General features: G+C 44.6%; 1 protein-coding gene across 13 annotated transcripts in view; it reads left to right on the top strand.

Moving 5' to 3' along the window:
- MAGI1 (membrane associated guanylate kinase, WW and PDZ domain containing 1) overlaps positions 1-27,253 on the top strand; it is a 489,041-nt gene that overhangs the window by 418,232 nt on the left and 43,556 nt on the right. For all 13 annotated transcript variants that reach the window (XM_079957815.1, XM_079957821.1, XM_079957818.1 and 10 more), the window contains 2 exons: positions 10,693-10,724; positions 24,856-25,072. In XM_079957815.1, the coding sequence (XP_079813941.1) occupies positions 10,693-10,724; positions 24,856-25,072 (249 nt within the window). The remainder of the gene's footprint in view (positions 1-10,692; positions 10,725-24,855; positions 25,073-27,253) is intronic.

A 27,253-nucleotide genomic window follows, 5' to 3' on the forward strand; every position in this document is an offset into this window, starting at 1 on the left:
AAAGCCTGTGCTTTGTCGACTCCTTCCAAGTTCTCCTCCTCAAATGCCTCCCACTCCTGGTCTGAATCAGAGTGCTCCATGGGAACCATGACCCCCTGCATCAGGGGAAAGATCTCTGCATGAGAAAGTAGAGTCACCACCAGCCAGAAGAGACAGCCCTGGAGTAGATGGAACAGTGGTCTATCTCAGAATATGACAACTTCATAACAAGCATCCTCTGGGATTTTTTAAGCCGTTTTGGACAGTCTGTTGTATAGTGTACAGCAAGTGGCGTACTCACCTGTTGCTGGGTGAGTCCTTGAGGCAGCTAGCCTGTGTATCCCTAAGCAAGTGGGCAAGCAACTGTGTCCCTCCTCCACCGTGAAATATAAAAGAGTATGCTTCCATCCTACTTGAGTCCAACAGTCCATCAGTGGTTTGAGCAAAGCAATGATTTAGTGAAGCACCAGGTTCAAGACAGAAGGCTGACACCTGGATCCAGGTACAAGCATGAGTGGCTGCTCTGTTTCTGCCCATTCCTGCCTGGTCCAACTGTTTGCAACTGGTGCGAGAAGAGAATGATTCTAAGCACACAAAGAAGGAGACAACTGAAGTCAGTAGATGGTGATTCACAACTCTTATGTTGATTACCTTGGTCTTTTCCTGTTGAATATGAACTGCATGGTGGAAAGGTAGCCATTTCCCTGTTCGATGTGATCACTAGCCCTTCAATGAAGAATTATTTGCAAGAAATTGTTCTTTCAGCTCAGTTCCACTGATTCTACACCTTGAAGATGCAAAAAAATAATAATCAAACTTTGAGGAGTTCTGAGCTCTGGCTTGGGATAAGTGAATGTAGAATTAGAACCAGAAACGAGTTGCATGCATGTATCTTCTGGACCTGCATTCTCTTGACAAAGCTAACACTGTGCTTCATAAGTTATGATGTATACTTTTTGTTTCTTTAAAAAACACACTTCTAAAGGACTTGCTTGCGCAAGCAATCAAATCCCCCCCAAAAAACCCAATCCATACAGACTTTCTGTCTTCTTTCCCCCTCTTTTTATTTTGTACCAAGCCTGGAGTCGTTTTGACTTTCGCAAAGTCCTTGAAATGGGGCTTTATTCATCTAATCTTTTATTAAAATTCTGCTGGCAACGTTTTATGCAGAGTTAGTTTAGTATCCTCCTGCCTTCTCCACCAAAGAGCATTATTGACCATTAGTGTTAATAATTAAGAGCTCCTTGTTTTGCACTTGGAAGTCAAACATATTGATGTGCATTTCCTGAGTCACAGGGAGCTTACATTGGCTCCCTGGCCACGTGGTGAGAGATTTGTTTTACACTTTTATTGTCTGTCTAGAGTAAGATGGATGCCCCTGTTTTAAAAATACATAGAAATGTCTCCCTTTTTCAGGTACCCAGGGAAGCTGAGAGGCATCCCTTATCTCGGAATGTACCCAGTGTTCTAAGTTTCTGTAGAATCGCCAACCCAGCTCTGTTTGCCTTTCATCTTGAAGTCTTGATCTGCCAATACAGAGGTCCATGAGCTCTCAGGGTTGATTAGTTTTGCATTAATATCAGGGAAAGGGGGCATTCAAGAAGGTCTTAAGTTCCGTTGGTTAATGAGCTTGATTATTAATTACTTTAGGTTATTATATTGGTAGCTGCCAGCATGATTCATGGAACTCCAGACTGACCATCTATTTTAGAAAGCAATAAAAAATTTCCCGTTCATAGAGCAGCAGAAATGTTGTGCAAAGGGAATTTATTAACATAGCAAGAAACTCTGTAGCTGATAGTTTCCCCCCGTAATATAGTAAAACATCAAAGTCATTATGAAACAGTAAAAGTATTACATACGAAATGCTTAATAGTGCGTGATTATCCTTTTTCCCAAAGTGTCATTTGCTAAGTAGAAGAAGCTGCTCCCAAACACGGCTTTAAGAGCACTGAACAATGAGAGAAATGTTTTGGTTCAGATGTTTATGATAATCTCAGTGATAATTAGTTTCATTTAAATGCTCTATTCCCTTCTTTTGGGAGGAACCCTATGCATACACATGATTCCTTTAACTGATAGGAATATTAAATTAGTCTTGGGCATGAATTCCCTTTTGCAAAGAAAGTAAGTTTTAACGTATTACACTGATAGCTAAAATGAATATAGCCTCTATTTTATTTTATTTTATTTCTGTGAGGAGCTGGATTTGTATGTAATTATTTGCTGTGAGACTTCCCGTCCAGTAGAAGGCACTATTTCGATTCACTCATGTCTCCATTTCTTTGTGCTCAAACCACCTCTATCTACTCCTAATGCTTCTCTCCTACTACAAAAGGACCATTGCTCAGTGATAGAGCTCATGCTTTGTATACACGAGCCCTAGTTCAGTCCCTAGCATCTCCAGGTAGGGATAGGAAAGACTCCTTCCTCCAATGTTGGAGGCCCACTGTCAATCAATGTTGACAATCCTGAGCCAGATGGATGCAATGGGCTGACCTGGTAGCTTGTAGCCATGGCTAGTCTTATCCACCATGAAATGGTCTTGTTATGTACTGAAGTTCTCACCCTGGGCCAGCAGAGGGATACTGTAGATAGTTTTCACTCAGGTCCACGTATGCAAATAAGGGATTGAAAGTGACGTTCAGTGATTGGATAGTTACAGAAAATGGTTACTGTTGCGTTCTAGTGGAGCCCTATATAAGCAGGCTGGCTGAACCCTTTAGTTCAGTTCTGTCCTGTGAATAAACAAGAGCTGTTTGAAGATTCAACTTTGGGAGTGAACACCATACTTTATTTATGCGCTGTGTGAAGAAATCTTTATTTTCTCCACCCTGCATCTTCCAGCATTCAGCTTCATTGAATGTCTGCAAGGTCTAGTGTTGCGCAAGAGGGCAAAAAAGGTTTCCCTATTCAGTTTCGCCATGCCATGCTACACTTTTCTGGAGTGTAATGATCCTGCTGCACTTTCATTTTCTACAGCACGCCCCTTCAGGTCATGTTGCAGGCTAGCCTTGATGAGAGATGAATGCAACTTTGCAACAAGCGGTAGCTTAGCACACTATGCATGCAATCATTTTCAAGCTGGACATTTATAACACCTCCAGAGTGAACATTTTGCCATGCATCCCTGTTAAATCAGAGAATGGGGGAGGAACATCAGAATATCCAAACTTAGTGATGATGACCAACTTACTATATAAATGCTAAAGTAAGTTTTCTTGGGTAGATGGCTATATTCCCCAAAGACAATGACTGATGGCAGGAGAAAGGCTAAGTCTCATCTTTCACTGCATGACATTTACAGCAAGTTACCTTCTTGCTGCTTGCTAATGAAATCTTCTCGGGGAGTTTCTGTTTGTTACCCTAGCAGAGACAGTTCTAATCTGTGGCATTCATTAGCTTAAAAATACTTGTTTGTGAAACCTAGCCCCCTTTCAGTCTTGGTGGCGATGCAGTTGTTAACCTTGGGCTGTATCCAATGCTAATCCTACTCAGAACAGACCCCCCCCCCGAAGTTAATGGATGTGGCTCATTAATTTCAGTGGGTCTACGGGTGGCTCTGTGGGTTAAACTACAGAGCCTAGGACTTGCTGATCAGGAGGTCGGCAGTTCGAATCCCCGCGACGGGGTGAGCTCCCGTTGCTCGGTCCCTGCTCCTGCCAACCTAGCAGTTTGAAAGCACGTCAAAGTGCAAGTAGATAAATAGGTACCACTCCGGCGGGAAGGTAAACGGCGTTTCCGTGCGCTGCTCTGGTTCACCAGAAGCAGCTTAGTCATGCTGACCACATGACCCGGAAGCTGTCTGCGGACAGATGCCGGCTCCCTCGGCCAATAAAGTGAGATGAGCGCCGCAAACCTAGAGCTGGTCACGACTGGACCTAATGGTCAGGGGTCCTTTTACCTTTACTTTGAGTAGATCTTGGTTAGATACAACCTTTTGCATATTTATTTCTGTATGTTTGATTAAGGGATGTGCTCAAGCAGAGTACACAAAGGAGGAAGCGCAAGTGTGATACCTTCCCAATGTCATTGGACAACAGCTTCCATCATTTGTGATCGTTGGCCCTCCTTGCTGGGATTGATGGAAGTTGTAGCACAGCGTTTTCAGAAGGGCATCACGTTCCTACCCAAATAAAGGACAGCAGTGTCTATGGAAGTCAGCTAAAGAAAGGCAGTGTTAATACTGCCAATCTTCAAATGCACAGGGAAATCCTCAGCTGTGGTTTCTTGTTGGCTGGTAGTACTGCTCCTTGTCCTTCAGTTGAGAATACACAATGCAGATTGCGGCACATTTATTTCCTGGCTCGGTCCTTGGCAGCTAGAATTCCTGTTGTAAATATGCCCTGATTTTAAATTACAAAGCACCACTCTATAGGCAAGTATTAACAAGAAAGTCTTCTCCAGGCTGTTCCTTGTGATGGTACGTTTTGTCTGGATGCAAACCGCCTGTGTTGTATATGTGTGTTTTTTCATACAAATTGTGTGTGTTAGCTTGTTTTGGTAAGAAGTCAATTACTGCTTGTTCTTCAACAAACTCTGGCAAAGAGCAAAACCCCTGCAAGATTCATGGGCCCTTGAAACGCCAAGCAGTAGCTTGTGTATATTTCCCACCAATTTTCCCCAGCTATTTTCATTGGGGGGGGCAGCTGGAATTAATGGCAAACATTGAGAGGGAAGGTTTTTTCAGTCATTCATGTTTATTACATTTTAACATTTAATAACCCTGGTGCCATAAGCAAATCCCTTGTTCATTTTAAAAATGCAAAAGTTTTTCTTTGCTGTCATATTATTATTAATTAGGGAATATCTCATTGCTGAGATTGCTCTGTCCAAATGAGTGACCAAATGTATGTGTGTGTGTGTGTGTGTGTGAGAGAGAGAGAGAGAGAGGACACAATTCTATAAAAGGTGAACCCATGCATGTTAATAGAATATTAGGAGTCTAAACCAGCTTCTATTGGTACCCCGGTTTGGTGCTTGGGCAAACAGTTTCAGAGCAAGACATGTCATAGTCTGCCCAATTTCTCCTTCATTTTCTCCCTCCATTCATGATTGAGGTATCAAAAATGGCTATCACTCCCCCTCCTGCTTTTGACAGAAGTGCGTGAAATAATACAGGCATACTAAATGTCTCTAAACTAAATAAAACCTGCAGAATTACTGAAAAATAGGGGATTTTGTGCTGGGCATCTTTAAAGTTTAACTTGCTTTTGGGGGGGTGGGAGAGAGAAAAGAAAACTTCCATAATGTGTTTATTTGGGGGATGAAATTTACAGGCAAGGTTACCTCTTCTGAGTGCATGAATTCTGCCAGGTTTCAGAAGGATAGCTTCAGTGGTTTTCCTGCAATGGCAACCATTTCAGTTTTAGGGTGTGCGTGTATGCGCGCATGTGTGTCTCCCTGCTTTGTGGGCAATTGTTCTTACATTTTCAGAGATGCCCCTGCGTAAGAATCCTGAAAATTGTGAGAGATATAGGTAAAGGGACCCCTGACCATTAGGTCCAGTCGTGGTCGACTCTGGGGTTGCGGCGCTCATCTTGCTTTATTGGCCGAGGGAGCCGGCGTACAGCTTCCGGGTGATGTGGCCAGCATGACTAAGCCGCTTCTGGCGAACCAGAGCAGCGCACGGAAATGCCGTTTACCTTTCCGCCGGAGCGGTACCTATTTATCTACTTGCACTGCGTGCTTTCGAACTGCTAGGTTGGCAGGAGCAGGGACCGAGCAACAGGAGCTCACCCCGTTGCGGGGATTCGAACCACCAACCTTCTGATCGGCAAGTCCTAGGCTCTGTGGTTTAATCCACAGCGCCACCTGTGGCCTTTTGTGCTAGATACTTTTAAATATTTTTTGTGGGGAAGAGCTAAAAATGTTTAGCTTTCTGGGTACATTCATCCCCTCTGATTACAAGCTTGACCTATCAGTTACAACCATTCCTGCCACTTTGCCCTCTGTCCATAACGGTGGTGGTCTCCCTCTCCCCATCATCCCACTCGGATGCTATCATTCGTCGAGAGGCATTCCTTCTGCTTTCAGCAGATTCTGGCCTGAAACTTCCCCAAACCCCCCTGTCTGGATTGCCAGTTTACCTCGAAGTGCTTGCAGTGCTCCCCATTTTGACTTGCACTGCCTTTGTAGAGAGCCCACTTTTTCTTGAGCAAGCCACCAATCTCTCTCGAGGCTTGCTTCTGGGATTTATCCAATGCATGAAAACGTTCCGAGAATGTTACTATTTATGATATGTAGAAAGCATTTATAATTTACACGACACCTCGCAGTTTTAATCAGATTCACTGATAATCTAATTCTATACATATGGGAAACCGCAACTGGGAGGAACTTATAGAGGTGGAACTTGCACTGAATTTTGCTGCAACCTGGTCCAGCTCTTTAGATAGTGAGTGGCTTTTGCTGGCTTTCCTAGAATTCCTTGTGCAAGTGTGGTGGACATATGGTTTCGTTTCAGAGGGCAGCAGACCTTAGTGTCAACCATGTTGGCGAAGGCTGGCTTAGATAAAGGCAGCTCAGGTGCCAATGTTCTGTTCTGTTCTGCTTCCTGGTGCATCAGCTGTTAAAGTTGAACAGACACTTGGAGACAAGGATTGTTCCTCCATTGTAGAGCTGCAAGCTTTCTCACAAGCAAGCAGCAGGTCAATGAGTCAGTTCACACACTTTTTAATTAGAAGTTGCGTTAGGTGTCACACTGCGCCATAGGTTCAGAGCAGGTTGAGATGACCCTGGAAACAGAAAGGTAAGCTTTGAAAAGGAAACACAGCCAAAGGCAGCCTTCTACAATCTTGTGCCCTCCATCGTTCCTGGCCGTTGGCTATTTTGACCAGAGCTGGCGGGAGTAGTAGTCCAACAATGTCGGAGGGTGCCAAGTTGGGAAAGCTGCTTCAAGGCTTAGATTTGTACCAACCATCTAATCTTTGACCCAGAATGTCTATGCTAGAACCTAGCTAGCTAGCTAAATCAATCAATCAACCAACCAACCAACCAATCAAGCTGAGAAATGGCTTTTCAAGCATTTCTCCTTAAATTTCAAATTTCCCTTTTGGGGACCTCCCCTCCCCATCCCTTTTTGTTCACCACACCATGCCTCTTTTTTCCTTTTTGCTGATTTAGGTTTTCTCAAAAAAATCAAGGAAATTGTTGGGGGTATTGCCTTTCCTTTTTGGCGAAAATCAACTGTGTGTTCATAAAAGCGTAATTTTTCTTATTTCTCATTTAAACAGATAATTTCAGTAAAGGCAAGTGAGTGTCATATGAGGAGCATGTTACCAAAAAAAAGATGGCTGACTCCTGACTGAGGAGGCTTGTGGTCCAGTAGATAGGGGAAAGTGGGGACCACGATGAGTGTGTGTGTGTGTGTGTGAGAGAGAGAGAGAGAGAGAGAGCTGTGTTCCTCAGTTTGTATGCATTTTTGAAGTGTGCCAGAAGTGTCTTCACATGTGTTTTGTGTGGAGAGGTTGTGAAATTTTCTGTGTGAAGGGTTTGTAGGTTTGCAGGTGATGGAGGTGTGTTATGAAGGGACCTGCCCAAGCAGGGACCTTAGAAAGTAAGTCCCACTTAGTTCATTGAAGTTTATTCCCCACGTAAGTGGATATAGGCTTGCCACCTAAGTAAGGAGTTGAAGGTTTGAAACTTTACATACACCAGTTGATGGAAACTTGTTATGTAGGAAATGACCTGTTTGTTGACATGATTAAGATCTACAATACGCTCCGTACTGTTTTGTGGTATGCTTCTTTTTTAAAAAAAAAAAAATATTCACTTGTATCTTTTGTAACATAAGATAAATTTGGAGGTGCTTTTTTTTGTCTAAAGCGAGTCAAGAGGCCTTCCCAGCTAAAACAATATACGATGCCCAAATCTATACTCCTTCCAGCTCATTTTTAGACCTATTATTATAACAGATCCATGGAATTAAATTTTCTGCCCTCTTCCTCAACAGGGCTTATGTGTAATTAAATTTCATTTAAAAAACAGAAAACCTTGACTCTTTCTCAAACCAAAGGTTTTTTCGATCCTAGAATTTCTCTCTGAAAGTGGACTTGAAAATTTTGCGGGGACTGAGAACACCCTTTATTAGGAAATAATAATGAGGGAGGCTCTCCCTCAGTCCCTGGCTGGGATTGTGAGGTCTAAGGTGAAGTGAAGATTTGTGTGTGTGTGTGTGTGTGTGTGTGTGTGTGTGTGTGTGTTGCAGGGGTGTATATTATGTGCACCTGTTGGAGTGGAGTGGCTAAGAGTATGACACAGGACTTCTATGTATTTGGTTCAGATTTTACCTCCAGCTTCAAACTTTCCCAGGTGGACTTAGGCAACCTATTCTGTATGAGCCTCAGTCATTTCATCTGCAATATGGGTAACAGCCCATTTTAAGGATGTTGTCATTAAAAGACAGTGAATATGAGCTGCTTTGCATGCTTTATATGTAAATGCTCAGTTATTAGCAGTGTCATCTGCAGCTTTCATCAGCTGAAGCTGTTGTATGTAGACTGTCCATCACTAGTGACTTGTCAGAAGAATTCAGCCTCTCAGTGTGTATATTTAAACCAAACTCTTTGCTTGCGTTTTTGGACAGTGCTTTTGCTTTGCTCCTTTTTGTGGGCCACCACCTTTGCTTTCCTTCTAGCAGCCTACTTTGTGGAAAGGGCCCTTGACAGGTTTCCTAAGTAAAATGTGGCTCCAGCAAACAGATTCATCTGTTGTGTGTGCACTCCAGTAAAAATAAAATAAAATAAATGAACATATGAGCTGGAGGAGGGTGGGGCAAAAGGAAGCCCTTATTGGGTGATGTTTAGACAGTGTTAAGCTTGAAGGTGCACCATGTCAACAAGAATTTTTTTCAGGGGCCCACTTGTATTTAAGGAAGACCATGTATAGACAAATATCTCAGTTACTGGCTAATACCAGACATGGAACATTTGCAGTGTAATACAGCGCTTTTAGTACAACTGCATCAGTGTATAAAGGGCCATTCTAGTTCAGCATTTCTCAGGTTTGGCTCCTATATAGTAAGTATTTGATATCATGGACTAGCTTTGTGCTCCTGTATATCAATGATTTCTAAGGTTTTAGAAATCACTGATATACAGGAGCACAAGCTGACTACTCCATATTGATCCTAAAGATCCATTATATATCAATAAGCGAAAACGAATTTATTGTGGACATCTGACATCATGTTGCATGTCACCAGAAGCCATTCTTCACACACATTATTATTATTATTATTATTATTATTATTATTATTATTATTATTAATTATTTCTCATTCATACAACATGCTTCATTCTCTGCGTAGCATTGGATTGTGAAGCTATTTATCACATTAATGCATTAAAGGAGCAATAGAAAGAAAAGAGAGCATAATGTTATGTGTGTGTGTTTTTTTAAAAATGGGAGCAGTTTTCACACTGTTGAGTTGCTTTGCAGGTTTTAACACATAGTTGAAACAGCACTTCTAGCTATTTGCTCCACAGTTCCTGTTTCCCGGATTTCTAAAGTAATTTGTTTCTTACCTTCACACATCTGCTTAGGGACATTGTCTTCCTTTATTAAGACTCATTTCCCTTATGCATGAACTCCATTTCCAATGGGACATTGTGCTACCAAAAAAGAAAAGAAAATGCCAATGGCAGGGACTGGGAGAATCCTTTTATCCAGTTTCCCCACTGTCAGAGAAACAATGATATGCGGCAGCGTTCAGGGTCTGTCTCCAAAATGTAAAATCTCCTCTAGGCTTTCCCTCTCAGCATTAAATGCTTTCTCATTTGCATTTTCATCACCATTAATGCCCAGGACAGTGAAAGAAAGAAAAAAATCTCTCCCTGCCTCTGCTCCCTGGCCATCCATTCACCTCTCCCTATCCAAAAATAACATTGCATTCATTGTGAATCTGCTGCACTCTTAACTAGTTGATGGTGATCGCTGCCTATAATCATGCAGACTGGACTTGCAAGCAAACTTAAAGGGTTTGCCAGGAGCATCTGTATTTATAACTGACCCTTCTTAGAGATAAACCTTACCCTTCTTTGTTCTCTTGCTTCTGCTTTTGCTTTCCTAAGCCTGTGGTGGGGAAAACATACACCCCCACCCCCCAAAAAGGCTTGCGTTATTTTATTTTTTTTAAGTATGTAGAAGCAGATCATCTATCTTATCTGCCTGTCTGTCTTGTGTTTCTGCACTACCGTTCCAATTGGTCTGATAAATTTGACACGCCGGCCGTGTCAAAAGGTAATATCCTTGGCTTAATTGTGAGCTAAGTCCCTCTTAATCCAGGGGAGCGTTTGAGATTCTGTCCAAGTGTTCAATTTCCCATGCCGCTGAGGTCTGTGAATTTCTTTCTCCAGCCTCCAGGCTGCTGCAGCACAAGTCAGCATAGCTAATGCAGATAGATCTCCTCCCTTCTCCAAGCTCTCTCTCTCTCTCTCTCTCTCTCTCTCTCTCTCTCTCTTTCCCCTCCCCTCTCCGACTCCCCCCCCCCCTCCACAAACCTCCAACGCTGTGCTTTGATTCGATATGAACAGACTGGCAACTCTGATGCTAGAGCAAAATCTGACATAACTCTGCAGATGGCTACGTTCGGATGATACACCTAGGGATTTCTCCCCCCCACCCCCCTTAAGGAAGGTAAAGATTTATATGCTGCTAATGGTTTGTTGTTTTTTTTCTCCCCCCCCCCTCCTTGTTGCCATTTTTTTCCAGGACTGCCAGCCCCTAAGAAGAGCCCAAAGTCGGTAAGCACTTTTACAGAGCTACTATACCTGTTTGATTATTTTCGTCCGAGGCATGGGTGGGCGTTTCTGGAAATGCGAAATAAAAAAAAAAAAATACGGTGTGGGTCCGCGGGGCTCCCCTCTTTCCCACCCCCCCTTCCCCTCCAACCCCACCCCGGTGGTTGTCATCATTCCGTTTGAAAGTTGCGGTTCTGTCGCTGCACTTGATCGCTTTTGCATGGCTTATGTGCTGACCAGGGCTTAGCCGGGGAAGAATGCGGCGCAGGAGAGGATTTGGCCAGCGAGCTGGAGGCGATGGGCAGGCGGAGGGGTGTGTGGGCTTGGACGAAATTCAGCCTTACTTCTGCTGGACTGCTCGTCGCAGGCATTTAACTTGCCCGTGAAAATGCCATTGTTTCCTTCTTGGCACAATTGCGCGTGGAGACTCCACCTCCCTTTCAGATGGCATTCGCTAGCAGCGGGCTGCACTCCTTTTGAGCCTTATCATGCACTATATGGTGGATAATTGGGGGAGAGGGAATTCCTGAAGCTTGTTTCCGAACAGCGGCAACAGAGGAGGGGGGTGGGGAGAGAACCCTTTTTGTAAGGGTATCATCCTAGTTCCCTGCCTGCGCCTTTCACATGTCCCACGGTCTCTTCTGCTCTCTGTAGGGCATCCTTTGTTGTTTGCTGGCTTTGCCAGGGTTTAGCAGTATTATGCTGCAGGTGTAGGTTCCCCCCTCAAACCGCCCCCCCCCCCGCCCATTGCCTTTTTAGAGGAAAGATGGAGGGTTGCGGGAGTGTGGGGGGAAGGGGAGAGAATCAATATTCCCCTGTCTCCGTCCTGATCTTGTTTCCCTGTGGAACAGTTACCTGGTTGACACGCCGGCTAATAGCTTGTAGGCTGTTGTCCGGAAAGTACAATTAAAAACAGAGGACTCTGCCACTCCAGGGAGTGACACAGATCAAGAAGCATTATAGGGAGTTAACTGGCTGCAGAGTGAAAGTTTCTCCATTTGTTTGAAGAGTGTGCAGTGGTGGGGGAGAAGCAGAAAAAGCGGGTCGGGGGGGGGGGGCAAAGAGCTGTAACCAACCAGTTTTCCGAAGATGGAGAGATTGCAAGATGCTGTAAAACTTCCCTGGCGGTCAGCTCTGGGGCTCTTCCTGCACCTTTTACAATGCCCCACCTTTTTCTGAGAAGCTACCCAAAGGGGAAGGCTGAGCAGAAGCCTCCTCCTCTTGATATACAACTTTCCCCCCACCCCACCCCACCCCCTCTGCCCATGGAAAAGAAAGCCCCGAAATAATTAATGTGGTTCTGCTGGCTTAGGGCCGCGCTGATTAAAGTCACATGACCTCGGGCCTCTACTATTGTCAGTTTGCATTAACGTTGGCAAGGGAGGAGAGCGCCGTTCGCGCTCAGCCTCAAATCCCACAAATGTCAAACCGTATGGGGTTTACTTCTGTGTCACAGTCAGGGAGGAATTTAGCCTTTGGTTAAAATAGAAGCCAGTGTGTAAAACATGTAGAAAGCGGATCAGATTTATTTGGGAAGAAGAGAGATAGCTGTTAGCTTTCAAGCAAAACAAACAAACAAAAAACCAACATTGGGGGAAGGGTATCGGTTCCCCATCTTCTTCCCGTCGTCCTTGTCTCACTGCCCCTGTTAATTAAGCCGCATCTAATGAATGGATTAACAAGGTTGATTTGGAAAAAGAAAAGAGGGAGAGGAAAAAAAGCAGTCAACTGCAATCAACTTATAGAAAATCTCCTCCAGTCATTTGGAGTTGCCGTGAACCGGCCTCTCCAGTGAATGGCGATAACATTAGGAGCTTTGAAATCCTGTGTGTGGATCCTAAATCCGTTTAGAGATAATCCTCCCCTAGTGAACAAAGAGACTGTTTACAAACAGGTGTCGTTCTGTAGCCCTTTCTCTTCCCATTCCTCCAACACTCTTCTCTCTCTCACGCACACCCTCAAACAGAATTCAGATTACCTCAGGAGATTGTATGGGATTTTTGTTTTAATTTTTAAAAATTTTTTGGTCAGTAAAGGAAAATGGAATCCTTGGATTCCTTCTACCTCTTCTTCATTTCCTTCACAATATTTTGAAACCTCAGTCAGAGCCCATCCTCTTCTAGGAGGAACACCCCCCCCCTCCAACATAGTTTTTCCTTGTTTAAAAAGAGATTTCTAAAGAGGCCGTTGTTCAGCTAATGTTATAATGCTATTGTGTTGAGGGTGTTGCTGCTTTCTTTTCTAAACAATACAGTGCTTAGAGACAGTGGTATCCTGCTGTAGAAAAATGAGCAGGTCCGCACCAATCCAGGGCACTTATATCTTACTGAGATGAAATCACACACAGTATTATATTCAGCAATCCATTGTTTGTTTTTAAGGGAGAGGTAGAAAAATAATAATGAAGCTTCGGCGTTGCTGAACCCTGTGAACAGCAAATTGGTTCAAGTTTTCTGTGGACATGTTACGCCCAGTGCCAATCCATGTGGGAGTTCCCTGAATCCAATTCTTGAAAATGCCATGAAATATTTCCACTGGCTGTTGCTATTCAGAGAAGCCTGCATGTTGACAGCTTAGTGTGATGACGCAGACCACGCAAATGCCAAGCGTCAGCCCTCGGAAGGCCCCTGAGGCTTCTTACGTGGTCTTGTGGTCGTGCTCCTTTTCGCCTTCCACCTTTCCGGTTTTTCTCCAGGAGTCCCTTAAAGCACTAATTATTTCTTGATCAATAATAGATTAGCTCCTTTGCTATGAGCAATGTGTAGACGCCCTTTGCGGCATTAAAAGGGGTGGGGGATCTTCCTCTTCTCTCCCCACCCCCACCCCTCCATCCTCCTCCTCTGAATTAAATTCAAATAAAGTTCAGCTTGACCCTTCCTTTGCTGCCCCTGCCACTGATCAGCCATAGGCCTGGTTCACACAACATCCTAAGACAAATCGTGACCTAGTGAGACTGCATGAACTTGCAGCCTCCCAGATAAGATTCCGCTGCCACTTTGCCCTGGTTCTTGTGGCTGCTGTGCTGTGCTAAGCCAAGGTTTGGTTTTGTGTGTTGTCCATGCGAGGACTTGTGATGAAGGACCCCCTACTCACTAGCCATCAGCTGGAGCCAGGAGTTGTTCATGGCCACAGTTTACTGGTTAACCAAGAGTCCTAAGTTGGAAGATGCACCAAGCCAAGCCTTGATTTAGCTCACCACAGTGTGGCAGCAAAACGGACTAGCAAAGGCAGCTGCAAAGCCCTCTCCAGGAGCCTTCTTTTTTCGTGTGGCCTCACTACATCTGGGGTAGAAAACCTTTTTTCAGCCATTACCTTCTGGGAGCTGCATACTAGTGGTGGGCGGGGCCAGAGGCAAAAGTGGGCAGAGCAATTAATTCAGTTTTTTGTTTTTTGTTGTTGTTTTTTTTTTTTTTTGCCTTGGTGCAGAAGGCTAGATTCTGTGCACACTTAAATACACTGCTGTTTCCTCCATCCAGCCAAGCAATAGCCATTATCAAAGTTCAAGGAGCCAGGCAAAAACACTGAAGTACAATGTGATACAGGACCAGTGAGGGGTCTGGCTGCAGAGGGTCTGTGGCCTGGGGAGAGGGCCAAGGGCCAGAGAGAGAGGTTCGGAGGCCGCTAAGCTAGGGATTCTCTTAGCACATCATGTGAACTGGGCCATATTTTGCAGGTAATGATTATCACTGGAAGGCCAAATTGGCATGTAATGTATCAGTATGGTTGATGCCAGGACACAAACTATGTATGTATTGTTGTTGGCGCCCATCTGTCTCAAGAGGTGGGGGAGTCAAACTGCTGCATTAGCATCACCAAAGTGACCTCCCCGGGGCGCAAGCCTGGGCAGTGTGGATGGAGGTCCCAGGCCGTCCAGGCGATGACCCTCCTCTTGGCCTCGCTGATGGGTAAGCAGAGCTATATGTTTGGTTTGCAGGAGTTGCCGGAAGGCACCATCAACCATTTTAGGGACTCCACTCCAGATTTGTGTGGGGTTTACCCCTTAGTCTTTTCTTCTCCTGAAGATACCCCGCGAAGCAGTGGAGGTTTAAGATCAGAGTTTTACTTCTCTTAGATGGGCTGCCTTCTCAGGTTGATGAGCCCCATCTGCCCCTCAGTTCCCTCTATGGCACATGCAGAAGCTGCCTTCTTGAGACCTTAAGAAGCAGGCTTACAGCCTTGCAAGTATAGCACTGCCAGGAAAATATGGTTCTAGTAAATCTCATAGAAGCACCTGCCTCCTAAGGCGTCCTATCTACCCCTGCGCACCTGTGATTTCAAATTAAGTAGCAAGATTTTCTAAAGAAAATAAAAGATGCCTGTCGAGACATAAACATGTGGAAGGATCATTTCCCCTTATCATGCATGTGCAGGCTGTCTCTTGCCAATCAGCGGTGGGAAACTTTAATCCCACACCTCTTTATCTGGCCCTTAGGATGCACCCCAGGCTGTGACCCTCCCTTGACTCCATCCCACTTGCTACATGCCCTCCTTGAGTCTTTTGTCTAGCCAGAATGGCCCCTGGAAGATTACCCACAAGGGAATGTGGCCCTCAAAAAAGTGAACAAGAAGTACGATATTGAATTTTTCTCGTCTCCAGGAGGGTCCACGAGCCTGTTTTAAGACTGGCAAGCTGTTGTGGAATACCCGCCTGTGCCAATAGCTAAATTCCCAGCTGCCACGATCCAAAATATTGGTGTCAGCCCATTCCACAAAGACCCAACTGTCTTTTGCTTCCTATGAATGAATGGATGTGTGAATGGAAGAAGAAAGATCGCGGCTGCCAGTCTGAGACCCCAGCAGCTGGGAATCTCAGTGCCGATAGTTCTTTGCAGTACAGGAAGAAAGGAGGGTCCGTAGGCGAATGAAAAACAACAGAGAGTAGTCCACCAAGAACTATATACCGAAGATAGCTGATGATCTGGGGGAAAGAGAGCAGTTCAAAGAGGGCTGCTTCATTATCAGTTTGCAACCCAAATTCTAGTAAGGGAGACAATGAGTGGGGAAGGTAGCTTTCCTTTAAGAAAAAATGCTGCACCCCTTCTCCTCTCTCACAATGTTTATCATTCTGAAAGTGGCCTTCATTTGAATCTCGGTGTAGTCACTTGCTAATATGTCTACTGAGCCCTCATCCATTCTCCTATAGATGCGCAGCTCTGCTACGCTTTTCTAGGTAGCAGCATGTTCGGAATGTATCACAACATCAGGCAAAAACTTCTTTAGCTCAATAATTTGTTGCAGACCTGTAGGGTAGCTCTGCTGCATGGTTTCAGCTTACAGAAAAGAGAAGCGTTAGAAATTTGGCTGCAGTGTATCTTGATTCCATTTACTTCCCCCCCTCCCATCCCAGTCAAAATCTCTGGTGACACTAAAGTACACAGAATGTTACCAACATTATTACTATGCAGAATCATATGAGTTGAAAAGGGAACTCAGTGGTCATCTAGTTCATCTTACTACCAATGCAGTGGTTTGAAGGGTTGTAGCCAATGTTCAGCCTACACAGAATGGACCCACTGAAATCAACGAGCATTATCAACTGGCATCTATTACATTCATTGGGTCTACTCTCAGTAAAAGTTAGTTGCTTGCAATCCTCTGTATTTGTCTATAGCTTTTGCACACCAACAAATATTTTTATGATATATGTGTGTGTATACACACATACACAGAGAGAGAGAGATGAATTCATCCCACACTCCCCTGGCTCCCATAGCATGGTCACCTCACAACTGGACTAGAGCTTCCATTGCACCCTATCGTGCTTGGATGATGCATGCTGCTCCAATGTTGGCCCACCACAGCATTGGGCGTTTGCCAATGGGCAGCACCCTTAGGAAGGTCCGCTGCCAAACCAACCAGGCCTCTCAGCACTTGGCAAAGGAAAGGTTTGCACTTGCCACTTTTAATTCTCTGACACCCCTCCTCTGGAGCTCGTGACATAGTGTTGCTCCAGAGGTATATGGGGGAACTAAAACGGCCAGAGTCGGCTGCAGTACTTACTAATATGACAGGCGTTTTTGCTTCTGCTATGCCCACCTGATACTGTTAAGGGTGGGTCCTCCTTCAGGACACCTACTGTCCTCTAATGAGTACATGCTAACTGCTGCTTACTTTTCTCCATAGACATGAATGGATACCACTCACTTAAAAAGCAGAAAGTGAAGTGATGTTCTTAGGGACCTTGCTGAGTTTAGGGAACAAATCCCTCTCCCATCTCTGATACTGGGCAGTCCATCCTTTGCTGACAAAGCCCTCTTGGGACACCCACAATTCCCTTCTGTGCATCTCCCATGGATTCCTACAACTATGGGCTCTCTTCCACTCCTCAACCATGGTGGGTGTGTTATTTTGTGTGTGTACAGTATATATATGGTCCATAAATATACAAAATGAAAGAAATGGGGTCTTGGATGAAGTGAGACGACTAGGTGTGATAGTAGATTAGCAACCTTGGAGACAGACAACTTGTCAATTTTATCTGCAGACCGCACTTGATTATGTGCTTTGTGGCAGAAGTGAACTTCCTTAGATCAGGGTTTGAAATAAGAGTCCACAGATCACAACTGGATATCTGGCACATCTGAAAGGATATCCCAGTGTGGACATGAGGAGGCATTTCTTCTTTCTCCTAGCCAAGTATAAAAATAAAACGACCCTTTGCACTCTTCCTTACATCAGTAAGAGTAAGACAGACTAGTAGCACCTTATTTAAATACTCCAGTATTTCTTAGGTGTTTCCTGTGCCACCCTTTACAATAGTGGCCCCTTCCTGTCCATATGATGCATCTTGTGAAGTGGGATAAACCACTGTGGCAGCTTAGGGGAGCATCTGTTTTGCATGCAGAAAGTCCCTGGTTCAATCCCCGGTAATCCCCGGTTGGGCCTGGCTATGGCCCCTGCCTGAAACCCTGGATAGCCACTTGCAGTGTGGATAATACTGAGATAGATGTACCAGTGGTCTGAGTCAATATAACGCAGCTTCCCATGTTCCCCTGAAGATTTATATGTGAAAATTCAGTGAATTGTTTGGCGTTTCCACATTATCTTAATTTTTAATTTCTCTTAAGTATGGTTTCTGTTGCTTAGTCTTATGACACAAAATCTAGATTTGCAGATTTCGAAGAAATGATCTCTTGTGAGAGGAAAAACACATTTCATGGATTTATTTATGCAGCTGGTAATATGCCTTTCTGTATCTCTCCATTTCCAATTTAATGAAGTTTCTGCCTTGACTGTATAAACAGGCTGCTGCACACACACAAAAAGGATCTCCAGCCTTTAAAAGCAGCTTCTCTTTTCACTGTATGTCTAGTGTGGGTGCCTAACATCTAATACGGCTGAGTTAAAAAGGGACAGTATCTAATAGAAATGTTTCTAGCCCTCCAGAGTGTGCACATGTCCCACTTGGAATGCATGCTAAAATCATTCTAAAATAGAAACTTGCTATCACATGGGCAAAGTAAACTGTGTCCCCTTTCACCCTTTCTAATGCCATATTCTGCTGTGTGGTAAGGACCCATGAAATGGGCCCCACCCATAGAGGCAGACCTTTCAATGTTAAGTAGCCACATGAAATAAACCCATGAGAAAGTGGCTGCCATACCACTGCAGCAGCGTCTCAAAGAAGAAAAGCCTCACATGGTGTGTTAAAATGTAAGCCCCCAGTTCATGCTGCCTTAAAAATAATAATTATTTTTTATTTATTTTATCAAAACCATATCATTTAGTACACCCTTGAGTCGCTCAGAGGCTTGATGTGGTGCAGGTACCCCCTTCCCACCCCAAAGATAAAGTGATGTGTAAGCTGCATGCTCCAGGAAAGTTTTGAGCTCATGGTAGCTCTGCTGATTCAGCGGAGGGGGGAGAATGATGCAAAGAGTGCCTTAGTGTGATTGGGCCCTTCTTTGGAACTACCAGCTCACAAGCCATCTTAACGACCATGTACTCTGGCCTAAGACACCTAGAGCAGTGATGGCCAAACTTGGCCCTCCAGCTGTTTCTGGACTACAGCTCCCACCATCCCTAGCTAACAGGAGCAGTGGTCAGGGATGATGGGAACTGACTGTAGTCCCAAATCAGCTGGAGGGCCAAGTTTGGCCATCACTGGTCTAGAGGAAAGGCAGGATAATAAAACGAGTTCATACAGGAGAGGAGGGAGAAGCGCCCATAGCACTTCCCTACTTCATGGAGCCTTTTATCAGCCCAGGTGTATATAAGTCAGATCTCAGGTAAGAGATTAGTTAAATGTATGCAACAGTTTGTGCTTATACAAACCCCTGAGTTTTTCTTTATTAGACGATAGCCAATACGTAAGAGTCATATCCAACGCGCTGCCCAACTTTGTCTCTGGCAACACCCGCCATTAGCATGCAGGACCACCACCAAGGTTGCCCTAGGAACATAGCCCTTGGGCTGAAGAAAGCTTCCATACATCTAATGCGGGCAATAGAGAAGGTGGACCTTTATACATCTAGGTAGGGGACGATGCAAAGCATGACTCGGAAGTTCATTGGGGTGGCGATTGGAATTATGCTATGAACCTTTTAGCCAACCCTTTGACTGGACTTCACCATCCACGGGTCCTTTACTATGGAGGAACATACAAGTTCGTAATGTAACAGTCCCATCCTGTTCCTGACTTTGGTCAGTGAGCTGATCGTCATCAGCAGACTCAGCATCTCCTTCCTCCTCATCAGAACCTTCCTGCTCTGAATCAGAAAAACATTCTGAGAGAAAATCATGCCTTGCAGGAGTCTTTGGCCTTTCATCCTGCTCATAGAATTCAGCGTGTTTACTGATCAGCAGCTTACTCTGATCACCTGATGGGTACGCAAACCTCCATGCTTTAGAAACTGGCTCATACCCACAGAAGATCATTTTCTGGAACTTGGGTTCACCTGGCCCTCTCAAAGCCTTAGGCACCGGCACAGATGCAACTGACCCAAAGGAACGCAGAAAGTGAATCTGGGGTTTCCTGCCGTGCAACATGAAAAAAGGTGTGTCACCTACCACTGAATTGTAGATCCGATTCCAGGTGAAGCTCACATACTTAATTACCTCCATCCAAAAGCTTGGAGGTAATCCAGAATCTGACAGCATCACCTGTGCAGCCTTAACCAGAGCCTCACTTCTGAGCTCTGCCACCCCCCTCTGTTGAGGAGAAGTCACTTTGTGACGTATCCCTTTCTGTTGAAAGAACTTCTGTAAAGCAGACCCAGTAAACCGTGCACCTCGGTCACTAGTGACTGCTTGCACCTTGGTGGAGAACCTTAGTTCCACCTCCTCAATCCAACTTTTAATCAGTTGTGCTGCATCTTCCCTGGATTTGAGAGCATGAGTCCAGGAGTTCTGCGAAAAACTATCCTGCATCGTCAGCAGAAACCTGGCCCCTCCCAGACTTGGTTCCTTCATGGGACCCAACAGATCTATGTGCACAAGTTCAAAAGGTTTTGTGGTTACCCTGTCCACCTTTGGGTAACTACACCCTTTTACCTTTGCCTTTCTGCAAGCCTTACAACGTAGGGTCCTTCCACATTCCCTAATTTTACAGCCTTTGGTGTACTCTGATAACACCTGGATTTCTTCAAGAGAACTATGAGCTGTCTTCTTGTGCCAAGCACATGCACATGAAACATGAGTGGGAACTGTAGCACGCATCGCTTGTGCTCTCTCAACCTTCCCCTCACCCTCCAGAGGCATTTTAAGAATGAAGAGATCATTCTGCCCCTTTTCAACTTTGACTAGCTGCTTCCCTCCTTTGTAGATTGTACAAGCATCATTCTCAAAGGAAACCTTAAACCCCTTTTTTAACAAATAAGGGACAGATAAAAGACAGTGGTGCATCCCTGGTACAGTGCAAACCTCCAACTCATCCTGCAAAACAGAAAGAAAGATTTTTGCAACATTAGTTACAATTTTTTTTACCCCATCTGCAAACAGAACAGTTTTCCCAGCTGGAATTGCTTTCTTGTGAAGAGTAAAAACACAGCGGAAAAACTGTTGCTTGCTTAGATCCAGGCAAACACACGAAGCACTTGTGTGTCCATTTTATCCGTCTTTTATTACAGCAGAATATTTACAACTCAGCATTTCTCAGATTTCCCCTGGGCTGCTAGCAGCCATGGCCACCGTCTCCTTCAGCTGCGGAGACGGAACAGTGAGGAAACGACTCCTCCCTCCTTTCGGGTCACGCGACAGGAATTGAGGGACGTCACACAGAACTCTTTAACCCTGTGAGTTCTGAAACCATTCACATAAACTAGTGGTTTGTGATGCTCTTAGAAGGGAAAAGTTTGAATGAGCTGGCTTTAAAAAATAAACAGATGCTTGGTTGGCAGAGGTACTCTAGTTCCCTGGAGTGACTCTTCCCCAGCAGTGGGTGGATACAGAAACTACCTCTGTTTTAGATTCAGGTAGGTAGCTGTGTTGGTCTGATGTAGTTGATTTTTTTTAAAAAAAATGTTCAGTAGCACCTTAGAGACCAACTAAGATGCGGGTGGCGCTGTGGGTTAAACCACAGAGCCTAGGACTTGCCGATCAGAAGGTCGGCAGTTCAAATCCCCGCAGCGGGGTGAGCTCCCGTTGCTCGGTCCCTGCTCCTGTCAACCTAGCAGTTCGAAAGCACATCAAAGTGCAAGTAGATAAATAGGTACCGCTCCGGCGGGAAGGTAAACGGCGTTTCCGTGCGCTGCTCTGGTTCGCCAGAAGCGGCTTAGTCATGCTGGCCACATGACCCGGAAGCTGTACGCCAGCTCCCTCGGCCAATAAAGCAAGATGAGGGCCGCAACCCCAGAGTCGACCACGACTGAACTTAATGGTCAGGGGTCCCTTTACCTTAAGGTGTTACTGGACAATTATTTTTATTTTTATTTTGACTACCTCTGTTTTGTTTGATTGAAGGGAAGAAAGACTCTCTGCAAGGGAGAAGGTCAGACACAGGGTCAGTCTGGACCAGTGGAACTGAGCTGGTCTCTCTTTCCTTCTCTGCCTCCCTACTTTCCATCAGTAAAGGGAAGCGAGAGGGAGAATCAACATCTACCTGTTCAGTCTCCATAGTGATGCTGCTACTGAGAGAGAGGGAAAGGTAGACTGAGGCTGTTTTGCCCCTTGGCTGCCCTCTTGAGAAACAGCACCTGGGTCCTAAACCTGTGTGTGTGTGTGTGTGTGTGTGTGTGAGAGAGAGAGAGAGAGAGAGAGAGAGAGAGAGAGAGAGAGAAATAGTTTCTTCACTGTATTTTGGAGGTGCAAATGAAAGGGAGCAGGATGAGGGAGAAAGGCTCAGGTAACTGGATTGGTTGAACAACTGCCTCCACCCCAATTTATCTGCAAGGCTGGGCTAATCTTTTACTTCCTATTTTGCTACCCAGCTTTCAAAATGGCTGAGAGCGTTTCAAACCATCTTTCTGATCCGGTCATCCTGAAATTTGGCATATGCATTTATAGATGGGGGTTTGTTCCCATCTTTATAACTCCTGTGGCAAGAGTGTGGACACCCAAAAGGGCATCTGCAGGGTCTTATGCTAGCGTACCTCGATAAAAGAATATTTGTCTATATCTGAAGGTGGTTTTCACAGTGTTTGTCCCAAACTTCCATATTATTGTTCTTAGCCAAGTGGGAATTAGCCATATTTGCTGGGGAAATAAATTGTCAACAGCATTAAGGCACCTGAAAAGCACAGGTGGAGAAATCAGAGATATCACACACACTGCTCAAAATGTCATTTGAAGTCGAGAGTTAATTTCAAATTCAAGTCACTTGAGAGTATATCATTTTAAAGAAATGCCATTGGTGTGTCAAAAGCATCAGCAGACATCAATAAAGCTCAATAAAGCGTTCCAAAGCAATTTCTGCTCTCGGGAGTTGCCACGCCCCTCCAACCAACAGCTATATTCAAAACTATTGTTAAATAGAACACAGCGTTTTCGGTCACAAAGAGCTTCTAGTGAAGTGGCAGTAGTCAACGCTACTTTGCTTTCTCTGCCCAGTTCTGCTCCTGCTTGCTAGTATTTAGTATAGTTCAAGTAGAGACGGTGGAGGAAGGGCCACATTGCACGTTCCACTGACATGTGTAGCTATCTCTTCATTTTTCACCTTAATTAGCTACCACTGCAGCAAGGTGATTCTTACTGAGAAGGTAGCACCCAGAGAATGGTGGCTTATCTCTTCCCCGCTCCACTGAGATTGGAACGAATGTTGGGGAATGGCATGGAGGTTTATCACAAGCAGGGCCGGCCCACCCATGAGGCAAGGCGAGGTGACTGTCTCGGGCGGCAGGATTCATAAGGGCAGTTGCTAGTTTCCTCCCACCCCTAGAGAGGAAATGGCAGGGGATGTCCTCTGGAGTTTCCTAGGGTCTTCACCCTCCCAATGTGATTCCAATAGAGTCCCTCTCCCTCCCCACCGTGACAGTTTTGATTCCCACTTCAATCATCGGATGAGGTTGATTTGTTCCCAGTATAGATCTTCACTCACCCCTTCTTCCCTGGTGAGGAGAGGCACCATTTTGTGGTTCACCTCCGGTGCCAAAATGTATTGGGCTGGCCCTGATTCCATGTGCCAACATTGCCCGATGTCCTGCTGAGATGGGCTGGATGAATATTTCGCTCTATTTGCAGATGCTCCCCTAAAGAACAGCCAGAAAAGGAGAGGAGACCTATTGTAGCCCACAAATAGGGCTGCAAAATTAGAGGCCTGTTTTAACTAAGCCCTGTTTTTCTGTTTGTATCTCTTGTAAAAGAGGTCTTGGTTCTAGCCTGCAGTCTTTGTAATTTACATGTGTTTTATCTGTTGGGTGCGCGTCCTCTTCTGTTAATACGAAATTATGTTTATGCTTTGAGGGGACGTGAAGAATATTTGAGCAGTCAGATGCTTAATTTAGTATTTTTCAAGCTCTGTTGATGGGAATTCTTTGGAGTTCTTTGGAAATCCTAGCTAAGTGTCCTCAAGAAGATTAGTGAAGGCAAGCAGGCTTCCCTGAATGACAATTTGCCTTTTATTACTGCTCTCTGCTTACAAGGAGTTGCTGCAGGAAATGATTGGGAGCATTGTTGAGCATGCTGTGTTCCATTGGAAGGTGACCATGTCTGAAAGGAGTGTTGAGCACTCCACATGAACTTAAGCATTAAGCATACCTCAGGGAAATGTTCTGGAATCCTCTGCAATGGTTCCTTGGCAGCTAAATCAGCGATAGATGGAGATTTCCCGAGTAAAGAGTTTGAAAACCACTGGGTTGGTTTTTTTAAATAAAAAAATAAATGGGAATTCTACTTGCTATTTGTAATTTATGTGATACTTCTCAATACCTGCATGGGGCAAACATTTCAATATGGGGACATTGCTCCAGTACTGGCTTATTGTAAAGTCTTGTGACCTTAGAAAGGGCACAGGTCAACCACTTCTAACTTTAAAAAGAAGATAGACAATGCTATGTAAAATGTATTGTCCAAAAGTTGCAGTTTCTAGAGTTGTCAATGAAGTTCCCACAATGAAGTTTTTGTCTGATGCTTCATGTTCTAATAGAAACCGATGGAAGTGAAGGGGGGGCTGTATCTTTTAGATTAATTTCTTCTACTGGAGTTTTGTTTGTCTACTTCTTCAGGTTCAGCACAGGTCCTGGCCAACCTGTCTTTGGTGGCAGGCAAAAAGCTGGGCTGCATCCATGAGAAATCCTGAATGTGCATGAGCATGCATGTATGTCAAAGGAAGCATTTTTATTTATCTGGTATTGTCCAGTTCTGACTGATGCTCTACACCGCTGCTAGATTTTAGATTGTGTTCTTAACTGGGGGCGAAAACATATGGCGATACTAATGCATAAGGAAACCTTGATTTGTGTTGTGTCGGCATATGAAAGCTTGCATGGTTTTCTCTCTCTCTGTGTGTGATGAATGGCTTTCCCTTTTTGTGCATCCTCCTGTCACTCCGTCTGCCTATCCTTGGGGAAATTCACCTGCGCTCAGCACAAACTGGAAATGGTAGAAGCCCAAAGAGGGACGTTATGTATTTACGCAGGAGCACGCAGAAATGCTGAACGTAGAGGAAAAGCAGTGGGGGAATGGCTCAGTTGCAGGCCATTAACCTTCTTGGGATTCCCCCCTCCCCCTCCCCCTTCTTTTCTGGCTTCCTTCCTTACAGCAACCGCTTGAAAGGAAAGACAGCCAAAACAGCTCTCAGCACAGCGTCTCCAGCCACCACAGCACCCACACCGCTTCACCTGTCCGCAGCACCCAGGTGCTTCCCGACTACCCTGCCACCGAAGCACCAGCTGCAGAGCAGCCAGACAACGCTGGGCAGAAGAAGCCAGATCCATTCAAAATCTGGGCCCAGTCCAGGAGCATGTATGAAAGCCGACGTGAGTATCAAAGGAGACTTCATTATTTTGGCAGCTGCTCTAGATCATTGCATTCTGTAACTCTTGGTTTAAGGGGAGTTCCCACTCCTAGAAAATTAGATATATCTATTCATTTCTGGATAGGATGAAAATGAGCAAAGCTGAGCATTGCTGGAGATGGGCATGGGGTGGGTGAATACAAAGCCAAGGAGCCAGAGAGACCAGCAGTTTACATATGGTTGACATTAATCATTTTTTGATGGTGGCAAAGGAGCTTTGCCTCCTGTCAGCCTGGATGGCTCAGTTGGTTAGAGCATGGTGCTGATAATTCCACGGTTGTAGGTTCGATCCCCATGTGGGACAGCTGCATATTCCTGCATTGCAGGGGGTTGGGCTAGATGATTCTCCTTCCAAGGCTACAATCCTGTGATTCTATGAACTTTGCGGCGCAATAAGCAAGTACTGATATCTTTTCTTCTCCTTCAGCATTTACTTCTTTAAAAGAAATCAATTTCTGAACGGGGTAATGTCAGACAAGCATGACATAAGAGGTTGCACAAATTGCTTTCCAAGCTTTGTTCTGCAGACACTTGTGGACCCAATCCTTCTAAGCTCTTAATTCATGAAGTAGTTGAAATATAGCCTCACAGTATTGTAGTATGGCTTGGCAACTTGTAGCAATGTCATGCCCTTTCAATGCCTATTCATTCAGTTATTCCTTCATTCATATAATATAGAGAGAGAGTCAGTGCTTTTTTCTAAAAAATTTTTTAGGGGTACTCTCATTTTCCTACTCGTATTGAAATACTGCCCCTCAGCGAAGCCAAAGTTAGATTCACAAAATGTTTAGGGGTATGCGTACCCCTGTGTCCCCCCCTCCTGAAGAAAAGCACTGTATTAAGTCTTGCTGTTTGCAGGCATAAAGGTTAAGGCCAAAGGAATAATTTTGCTAAATTAATGATAGCATTGCCTAGCTGACCCACATGCTGCCAAGCTATGCTCGCCTTTATCATTGTGCACTATTTCAACAATGCAGAGGTCAAATAGATACAGTAAACAACTTTTATTGTCGGTTATTAATAGATGCACCACACTAATAATTCAGCAGGGTTTTGATTTGCTTCCGAGAATACAAAATGGGTTTCAATCAACCCCCTTTTCTTCAAAGAAAATCAACCTCCTTTTCCTCTTCAGTTGCAATCTGTAGAGCATTAGTTACACTTGTAGAGTTATGTGGCATCCCGTAGAGTGAAGCAGCTCTCAAACAACCTCCCATCACAAAACGCTGCTCACCTTGTAGACTTGGGGTTTCTGCATAGTTTAGAGTCATCTGAATGGCTGAGCAGTTGAATCGGTTACATAAAATGTCATTAAAAAAAGGAAAGGGAAGAACTTGGAAGCAGAGGCTTTGGGAAAATACTGGAAAATGTATTTTAGCAGCATGATATCTTGTGTTTCTTCTGTTTTCCTTCACAACATTCATTTCTTTTCTTATTTTTCTGGGCATGGCATGGATACACAACCCATCCTCACACAATCTTCTGCTCTCAGGAATTGTTTTCACAGAATCTTGTGCCCCCATTTTGTTTGTGGGACTACTTTTGATCCAGCAGGGGCATCTGCTAATGTAAGACAAGAGGGTCGTCCCCCCCCCCCGATTCCTCCTTCAGTCCTCCCTGCCACCTTCCAGTCCCTCAGCCCTATGAAATGGATATTCAGGTGGGGGGTGGGCGGGCTGCAGGGAGCTGCATTGAAAGAGAGAGTTGGCAAAGAAAGAAAAAAAGCACACATCTCCTTCTCATGCATTAGTGGATGCCTCTGTTGCATCAGAAGCCATTCTTCAGAATGGTAGCATTGGATTTCACCCCATGAAAATTATTGCAATGACTGGCCTCTGTGGCCCACAATAATAGCATTTTTAAATTCTTAGAAACAGGATGCCTGCTACTTTTTAATGCAGTAGAAGTCATTCCAAGGAAGGGAGCTCTAATGTTGGTTTTGAACTTTGCTGATCAGCCAATGAGGATTCGCCTTGTCAAAGACAAGCATCCTTACCTAGCAGCAGGGTAGCAGCTGTTCTATTTATTCACAAGTAGGCTATTGCTTCATCTTATGGGCTGTGTCTTGAGTGCCCTTCTCATGCTTTACTAGTGCAACACCTTTTTTGTACAGTGAGAAGAATTAGGACAAAAGCAAAACTAA

This window comes from Podarcis cretensis (genome assembly GCF_951804945.1).
Source record: "Podarcis cretensis genome assembly, chromosome: 2".
Classification (NCBI taxonomy): Eukaryota; Metazoa; Chordata; class Lepidosauria; order Squamata; family Lacertidae; genus Podarcis; species Podarcis cretensis.